Source organism: Oculina patagonica, chromosome 9, assembly GCF_052425735.1.
Source record: "Oculina patagonica isolate OP01 chromosome 9, crgOcupat, whole genome shotgun sequence".
In the NCBI taxonomy this organism is placed as follows: Eukaryota; Metazoa; Cnidaria; class Anthozoa; order Scleractinia; family Oculinidae; genus Oculina; species Oculina patagonica.
Window position 1 is genome coordinate 30,851,892 of NC_135766.1, and position 9,597 is coordinate 30,861,488.

At 37.4% G+C, this 9,597-nt stretch overlaps 1 protein-coding gene across 1 annotated transcript in view; it reads right to left on the bottom strand.

Annotated features, from left to right (window-relative positions):
* Nucleotides 1–7,780, bottom strand: part of LOC144664656 (oxidation resistance protein 1-like) — a 28,956-nt gene extending 21,176 nt beyond the window's left edge. The window contains exons 1-4 of the mRNA XM_078525829.1: nt 7,623–7,780; nt 7,242–7,474; nt 6,377–6,435; nt 2,566–2,673 (exon numbers count right to left, since the gene is read on the bottom strand). Coding sequence (XP_078381955.1) covers nt 2,566–2,673; nt 6,377–6,435; nt 7,242–7,474; nt 7,623–7,654 — 432 coding nt within the window. The 5' untranslated portion in view covers nt 7,655–7,780. The remainder of the gene's footprint in view (nt 1–2,565; nt 2,674–6,376; nt 6,436–7,241; nt 7,475–7,622) is intronic.
* Between the last annotated feature and the right edge of the window lie 1,817 nt (nt 7,781–9,597).

Consider the following 9,597-nt stretch of genomic DNA (forward strand, 5'->3'; position numbering starts at 1 on the left):
ACAGGCCGGAAGCGAGATGTTTATCAAGTCATTACGTTACGCATTTGTAAGACTTGCCACAAGTCGACCTCACGAGTTTTCACAGTAAATAAGCGAGCGAAGCGAGCCTTTTAGGTCGCGAAGCGGCCGTGCGAGCGACGAAGTCGCGAGATCGAGTGACGAAGTCGCGAGAGGTATAATAAACAAGACGAAGGACTTTATTGAAAGTCTGCGCATTTGTTTACGACCTGCATAACAGCAAGTGAACACAGACAATTCCGGCTGTCGCTTTTTTCCGCCAAACACGACTTCACATTTCTCTCAAAAGACTGACATTTTTCTAATGTAAATTATTCAAGTTTTTTTCTTATTCAGATTTCAGATTAGAAATAAACAATTCGACCTCGTCTTAATCAGTGTTATTTTATTCAATCGACTGTTTTTGATTGCTGTCATTCGAGGCCGTTCGATACTTCGAATTGCGGATTGAAGTGTTTTCCTTTATAGCGATGCTGTTTGCTTACGATAATTTGTTGATATATTGGTCTTTTGTCTAGCGAAATATCGCTCAAAGCGTCGCGAATTGTCGTTGTTGAACGACAATTCGTTCCTTCGATCTAGCGAAATATCACTCATAGCGTCGCGAATTGTCGTTGTGGTAACGACAATTCGTTGAATTATCGGCCTTTGTTCTAGCGAAATATCGCTCAAAGCGTTGCGAATTTCGTCCCGAATTAGTGAGCGATAATTCGAAGAAATGTCGGGAAAACAAAGAACGAAATTCGCGCTTTTCGTTTGCATTACTTTTGCACAATACTGTATGTACTTAGTTCTCCAGCAGTGAGCTTAAACCATTCTTTACGTCTAGTGCCCATTAGAAACATCTACAAATTAATGTGAAATAAGAAGTCCAAATGACAGGAACAATAAATTATAGCCTTTTTTGTATTCCCTTTCAAACACATACCCTTAAGCAAGCTTTCATGTAAATCCGTGGCCACATACACTCAACAATCATGGCTTACATAGAGGTCTACAACGCATGTGATCAGATTAAATTGCATGTTGTTTTCTTCAATGGATATCCCATAGTTCAACAATATTCTCTGACACTCTTTAATTATTTATTTTGGCCACCATGAAACACCTGAAAGAAGCTAGAACAAGCTATAAAATAATGGTCAGAAGTATCTTTTCTGACTTGCACTTACAGTATATTCACCTTTTATTTCACAAAAGTGACAGCCACAGACCTTATGCAAAAATGGTTGTCATTCATTTCTGTTGTTTGGTCAAATTTCTTAAAACGCTGATGGTGACACTTGAAAATAGTTTATATAACACAATTCGAAGTTTCAGTGTTTTTAGTTTAAAGGCTGTAGATTTGTGCGACTCATTCAAAATTAAGAGATTTGTATGGAAAAGCCACTCTGGCCTACCAAGCCTTGTTTTCATGTTTTTGGCCATATATACAGTGTACATCCCTATAACTTCCCATTAGATTAAATATCTAGCCTTTAAATGTCATAAATATATGCTGATTTACTTTGACTTAATCTTTAAGTTAAAGTAATTTTATTTTGTTGGCAAATGATCCTTCTGGGAGCTGAAAATTGACAGCAGCCATATTTGCATTGGGTTTATGTTGTGTCTCCCAACAACATAAGCTAGTACTGGATAATGCAGTTTGTTGTGATCTGTTAGACTCTGTGTTACGAGATCCAGATTTTAGCCTGGTAAAGATTCTGTATGTGACATAGTACAGATGTAGACATGCTACTGTCACAGTACCTCTATCAAAACAGTGTGGTTCTAGAAAATACCTCTGCTCACCCCCACCCCATGCTTGGAAAGTCATAATACTGTACATGAAGGATGGTTATTATGAACAATAATAAGGAACTTAATTGTTATCAAAACCTGCAGTAAAAATTCCCTGACTTTTTCAAGTATTAAAAAAATATCTGGGAGTAATCAAATACTTGGAGTTATACATGTAAAATGGGAAATTAACTGTTTGCATTTATTCATGTAATGTACATGTTCCTAGCTAGGTGCAAATTTATCCAACAATAAATTACTGTTAACTAGGTTTAAGGTCAAAATCTATAAGTAAAGAAAATGACATGGATTGCATCATGTAGAAGGTAATTTTTTTCTGATGAAGGAAAATAAATTCAACCTATAATGCATGTTTTTTTAGACAGCTTTTAAAAAAGGGGGAAAGACCTGATGTTTGAGGTGACAATTTTCACACCTCAGGTGACAAATCCTTGACGTCAAGTTGTGGCCTCAAAAATTTATACAAATGTAAAAGTTTTCAATTTACAGCTTTACCTTTTTACAGGTAAATTAAAAAAAAATACACGAGTTTAACCCATTACAGAAAAGTTAAAATCCTACAGAACCTTCCAAGGATAATCTGCACACAAATTGAACATGACTTTATTGATGAAAATTCTATGGGTTGGAGAGTTGATGTTACATTGTTCTTAATATAATAACTAAAATTCCCTGAGTTTCCCCCGATTTTTTAAAAAAATTCCCTGCACATGCCAAGTCTCTGAATATTATTTTTTCTCTCACCTGTCCAGGAAAAAGCATACGAGAGGAAAGCTTGTTAATTCTTGTCAACTCTGAGGGAGTGGTGTCGAATGAGAGTGCAATCTTTGCCAGGGTGTCATTTGTATCAACCTGTATAAAGTAAAAAAAAAAGCTTGAAAAATAAATTTATTACTAGTGGTAACCACAGGTTAGAAAGTGCGGGCCTTGATGCACTTAGACAAGGTACTGGTAGGCAGTGCCGATAATTATAAATAAACGACTGAACAAGGAGGACTGAAATGATCAAATGGACAATAGACAACTATTCTGAGTAACGCGTCACGCAAGGATTTTTCGCACGCGGTGCAGTGTGAATTTAGATGTGATTTTTCTCAGTCGGTAAACTCGCTATGTTGTCAGTGTTATAACGAATTTCTCGACAATAACCGTTGTTGGAATCATTTGCTTTACCGTGGTTTATCTGTTATGTGTTGCTCAAAAGCAACACATAACGCCTTCAATGTCACAGAAGGTTTATCTAATGTGACAAGCTGTTTTTAAAATATCGCTCTTGGAGAACAGATTTTTCTCTTCCGGTGTTACGACAAACTGTCGTGATTTACACATTTTCGCATTCCAATCGTGCTTGGTGGAAGAACAAAAATTTTCAACTTCCGGTTCGGTCCTGGTTTATAAACGTGGCGCGCACGCGTAAAACGCAATCCGCTGGTCACTGTCAAGATTAGGGTTGCGGGCCTCTCTTGGGCCCGCAATTAATAATAATGTGCTCTAGTTAGGCTACTAGCAGTTCCTTTCTTTTCTTAGCCCCTCAAGCACAAGCGAAAAAAGGGCATGAGTGGTAGAACAATGGCTGTGAAAATCTGGAAGCGAGACCTACAGTCGGCCATGAAAGGTCATTCTCTCAGCTTTGTGTATAGTCCTTTTTTGCATGTCTCACCCCCTAGTTTCACACAGCTACTTTTCCATTTGGGTTCTGTTTTTGTCAAAAGGGGCTGCTTGTACTCTATGCTCTAGTGGACCAGTTCAACAGGTCATCTGTAGACTAAGTACTATTTTTTCTGATTGCTCAAGAGCATAAAACATGTTTTAAAGTCTGTAGAAAGGATTTATATTTGGATAATTTATTGCAGGTGTGAGTACATTATGGTTTTGCCACAGACCTATCATCTGCTATCGTTCATGCTCATTAACTGTCATGTGTTGTGGTTCAATTTTACCAAGTTGAACCAAGTTGTACCAAGGCCAGGATTGAACCACCAGTTGAAAACCAGTTGAAAAGAAAAGTGGAAAAAAAAAAAAAAAACAGAAAAAAAAAATTAAAAAGAGAAATGAAACCCCCCTTAGAACTCTGACATCAGAGTTGAATTTTTTTAAGGGGGGGGGGGGGTGAAGGGACACTTAATTTTTCATTTCAGTGTCCAAGATTTTTAGTATGCACCACAAGGACACTTAATAATGGAATCCTAAGGCTGTAAAAAGGAGCTATGTCATGGACAACAGAACTTGAAAAAATTGGCAATTGGAAAGTTTTTCAAGTTAGTTGCTCAAAATCTGTCATCGCCAGTCGAAACCATCTTTTACTTTTAGGTTTTAGTTACTCCATTTGTGTTTTTCTTCCTTAGAAAACTACCACAGAAGCATTTAGAAAAATGACTTAAAATACTGTAACATACCGTATTTATTCGAGTAAGCGCCCTGGGCGCTTATTAAAGTTTTGGACCTTGAGAGTGGGCGCTTATTCGAGGCTGGGCGCTTATTAAATTTTCGTGATTTTCAGCAAAAAGTAAGTTTATTTATGTAACAAAACAAAGCAAAACTTCGACTGTTCATTGAAAGTTTCTGAAAAATACTAAGAAAACTCAGTCATGGGGGAAGTCTTCTTAGTAGAAGTCAATTTCAATAATCAATACTCCTCTTGTGCACTTCAATTTTTTTGTGGGGTGGGGGGTGGGCGCTTATTCGAGGCTGGGCGCTTATTAACTTTTCCTTCCTTCAGGGTGGGCGCTTATTCGAGGTGGGCGCTTATTCGAGATTGGGCACTTAATCAAATAAATACGGTAGCTCCTTTATTTTTGAGGAAGCTACTAGTGTCAATAAAGACATACACACCCATTACCCAAAAAAATCCCTGGACCAAAAACAACCCCCAAAAAAATCCCTTGTCAAATTACCCCCAGGAAGGGCAATAATATAACACAAAGAAAACCATAATAAATTGAACGCTTGTGTTTGTTTATTCATCATACCATAAATACGCCAAGGCCGCGCCAAGACACTTTAGTTTGTTTTAAGGTGGCCCGCCGGTATTTATGAGGCTGACAGTTCCCTTTTTAAGCGCGTTTTAAAACGGGAAAACATGAAGCGATTGCTTAGATTTTTGAGAATCTGAAAGAATAATGCTTAATATTATATAAAATGATAAATTTTATGGCGATCAAACGCGATTTGTTTAAGTTATGAGCGATTTTCATCAAACCTTTGCAATATCCTGTTCTAGCTGCAGCTTTAAAAAAATGAAAAACAAATCGACAAATTTTTCGCAATTTGAAATAACGTCATTTGTATCAATATTTTCAAAAATTCGACTGAAAACCATCCATCTTTATTGACTGCTAACATTTGATGTATATACACGATCCTTTTAACTTTTACACACAAGATTAAGGTGACATCAGACTCAAAACTGGCTGGTACTGGGTTAGTGTAAGTATCACATATATGCGACGGTCAAGACAGACGCATAACACAACAGTTTTTAAAGGCAAATAAAGATGTCGCTCGTTCAGGAAATCTACGGAGTGGATTTTCCTGTAAGTTTTTGTGAGTAAACCTTAACTGTTTGGCAGCGTTTTGGGGTAATTACAGAAAAATTCATGATGGCGTTTTCAAAATAATCGCATTTTATTAAAAACAAGGGCGTCCGAAAATAGCTCATAACTTTGACAAATCGCGTTTGATTGCCATAAAATTTATCATTTTATATAATTTAAGCATTATTCTTTCAGATTCTCAAAAATCTAAGCAATCACTTCACGTTTTCCCGTTTTAAAACGCGCTTAAAAAAGGGAACTGTCAGCCTCATAAATACCCGCGGGCCACCTTAATACCCAAAAAATCTCCTATTTAAATCATATCACCCAAAAAAATACTTGCCAAATTTTCCAACCCAAAAAAATCCCGGAATCAAAAATTTTAAACCCAAAAAAATCCTTCGATCATCCCCGTCATTTACAAGTTGGAGTACCCCCCCTGGGCACACACATTCCCCTGTGCAAAATAAATTACAAGGAAATTAGGACTACTTGTTTTGACATTTTGCAACGCCATGTCTCAGTCTATGGGGGGTAACCAATATTTGAGTATTGGCTCAGGTACAGTTTAATAATTGTTAATAATAACTGTATAAAATTATTCGCAATTGTACACAATATTGTGTACAGCGCCCACAGATGCAAATCGCGATAGGTAACTGGATGGAAAATTAACATAACCCAAAAGAAATAAACTTTAAAAATACTGAAAGGGTTTTATAGTCTTGAATATAATAAACTACTTTGCACATTTTATGATACTTAAATAAGTACAAAACATTTGACTGAACACAAAGATAAACACTTCTAGACAAATAATACAAATAGGCTTAAATGTATTCCCTTGAGTAAAAAATACATGTTGTTTGTGCATTGCAAGAACTGTTCAATGTTTTGCCAGCAATTCCTAGCTCAGATTTTTTAGAACAAAAGCATTTTTAACAGTATAGACATGAGGCTGTTTAATATTTTGAGTAAATTAAGAAAAAAAATTAGATTGACAAATTGAAATTCGAACTTACCAGATATTCCTTTGTGCCGTCTGGAGGCCTTCTTTTGACTTTTAACGACATTTCGTGTTCTACAAAAACAAAAACTGTTTTAACACGAAGCTAAGGAATTATTGGCTTTTAAAACTTGGCGAATGAATGAAACCTACACGTAAACTTGCAACCATTTTAATACAAAATGGCTTCCCCTTATGATTACAAATAACAAATAATGCTACTTGCCATGAAGATAAATCCGACCGCTTTTTAACGCGAAAATACGGATTTAGAAATTCCTAAGGAATCTGTGTGGTCTTTCATAGGAAGCTATAGGAATATCTAGACCACTAAACGCTCTGCTAAATGTGAAATGTGAAAACAAAAGCGAGGCCATTTCGACACATCGATGAATTGATGAAGCTCATTTCTACTGCACGAGGAGGGCTTGAAAACAAATCTCGTCTAGTAAATTATTAATCTTCCTAACTAACTCCATCACCGATAATTTTATTTAAAATTACTGTCAAAACAACAGCGCTCACATGTTTTGCTGAGGTTTCGGGTTGTCACAGTGAAATACATTTGAACCCATTTTAACAACAACAAGCTTGTAACGTGTTTATTACGAAGCAAATGCACAGAAAATCAAGTACGATTTCGTAAACAATATACGTGCTTTCCAACCACTAGAATATAAACGAAAAAATTGGAATCTGTCTGCAAAAATGTTCTAGTTTAAGGCTGAATTTTGGCACCATATAAGCTTATTTACACTGAAATCTTTGTCAAGCTAAAATCTAGACAGAATTTTGCTCTCGAAGATTTAGAAATCTAAATAGCCACGAAACAAGCTTAGGGTATTGAAGTGATAATGCAGCCCTTAAACTTTGCTTCTTACCAAGAGAAGGAGAGGCTATCCAATGAAAACCTCTGCTAACCGTCTTTCTAATCTCGTGCCCTAAGAACGACACATTTTCCCAGGAAAGGTAGCGAGGGACACTGCCCCCGGCTACAGCACTGCTTTCAGATTTGCTCCTTGTTGAACGAAACGCTGCTCGCTTTTCCTTCAGCTGGCGAGATTCCACGGCTTCTTCACTGAAAGCAGATTCTTGTTCTTCTTCTACGTTTGAACTAAAAGAGGAAAAATGAAATTTATTTAAATATTCAATGTCATTCATGATTGAGTAGATTAACTGGCTTATTTATGGAGGAAGTTTAACAACATCAAGCAACGAGGTCGCGCGAAAATCGAACTAAAACTTGCAAGGAACTATCTTACCTCGATATATAGCCTTTTATAAGGCTGTACATAATACGCTTTCATTTAAACGAAGGCAAAATACAGGCGTTTGAGCCAAAAAAACAAACCATCTTTTGAAAATGAACTTGCAAGGAGCTCAAAGTGCATGGAGGCCTGGTCGGGGGCGTTATAAACACAAGATGACGTCACGGTTATTAAATCGATTTTTCTTCGGGAAAGATTCGTAACTCGCTCGCCGACTAATCGGACTCAGATCAAAACTGCGTACTAAAAACTTACCTTTTGGAAGAAGTCAAACTAGAAAATATCTCTTTTGCCTTCAACATTTCAAGTTCTGGTGCGCAAATACTCCTTAAATTCGTGAGCGAAACTGACGTCAATTCAGTAAATGAAGAATAAATTCATTCATTCATTCATTAAATTGCATTTGCTCGCTGCATTGAACAGACAAGGTAGTTCTCTATGCTTGCACAAATCAAGTCACCGTTTTCAAAAGTCGAAGCTCCAGATAAATTGCGTAATTGTATCAGCTGTGCGATATAGCTCCATTTAGCAAAACATCTCTCAGTGCGCAGCCAAATGACTTATGGAGAAAACGCACTGTTGTTTATGTTTCTATTCTTGGCACCGACAAAAACACCTGTACTAAATAAACAATTCCATTATTGACCTTTAAGATGACAAGAATATAGCATACAATTGGATAACCTCCGATGATATTTGAACAGACGAAAACGTCAATACTGACATTAAGCGAGTGCAAACACAGTAATTTGTAAAATTTGAATATGAAATGGTTTAACGCGAAGATAGAAAGTTGTGAAAACGATGGAAATATTTTCGCTCCGAAAATTTTGTCATTAACTTAACCAAATCAGTTCCGATTACAAAACAAGTGTTCTTTTTACAGCTTTTTCCTGAACTGGTTAAGTATATTAAAACTTATTACTTGCGTGATCAAATGATCCAAGAAAATGTCATCTTTGGAGTCGCTCCAACGTTTAAAAACGTTGTCGAACATTAGAATTAATAATTGGGGGCTAAACATTTTTTACGGACCTTAGCAACCCCAGCAAAGACGTGCAGCTAAGCATATTGACGCGCGTATTAAAACTAAATGGTTCGTACAAGAACTTTGCTGATTTTTTCTCATTTTTCCGAAAAAGTGACTGTAGGTAGATAAAGCTTGAAGCTCAAGTGTTAAACTCATTATCCGGGATTTGATGTTCTCTGGAATCGCATAGCACAGAAAACTGTCACGCACCCTGATTGGCTATCACGGCGAGGCCTTAGGGTAGACTTGGGATTTGAGCGTAAGGCCTTGCGCGATATTGCATCTGCTACGCAAGATTGTTTGTTTACTTCACCGTTTTCTACTGGCTATAAGATACAGTGAAACCCCGCCTTACGGTCACTTCGTTATTTCGGTCACTTTTTTTTGTCCCGACGAAACGCGCATACATTTTCTTGTAATAAAACCCCGTTAATACGGCTGCTTCGTTAATACTGCCAACAGCCCAGTGCCATACCTAGGATTTTTTGTCTGCGGGGGCACGTTTTCCTTGCGGGGACAACTGGGTTTAACTGCTCCCCTGCAGCTGCCCCCCCCCCCCCCCCGCCCCCGCTAGGTACGGCCCTGAGGCCACATTCTGTATAACCTTTTTACCTATGCAAAATACTATCTATGCAAAAAAACACGCAGACCCCGTCCCCCTCCAAAGGTTACAGTCGTGTCTTACAAAAAATAAAGAAAAAAATATCCAGTAAACGTTTGAAACTGAAGACTATATGCAAGTATATGTGGTAAATTGAGTGACCAGTGCATAACTGTGACTGATCGTCACTCTGGGTCCCAAGGCCAGGACATTAAGTGGGATTAAAGAGTATGGGAAACACAATGCTGGTGTCAACCCTTAGGAACACAGTAAACAATGAAGATGAATTTTTTCAACAATGACACGAGCATGGGACAAAGAAAAATTCTGAGTCCCGA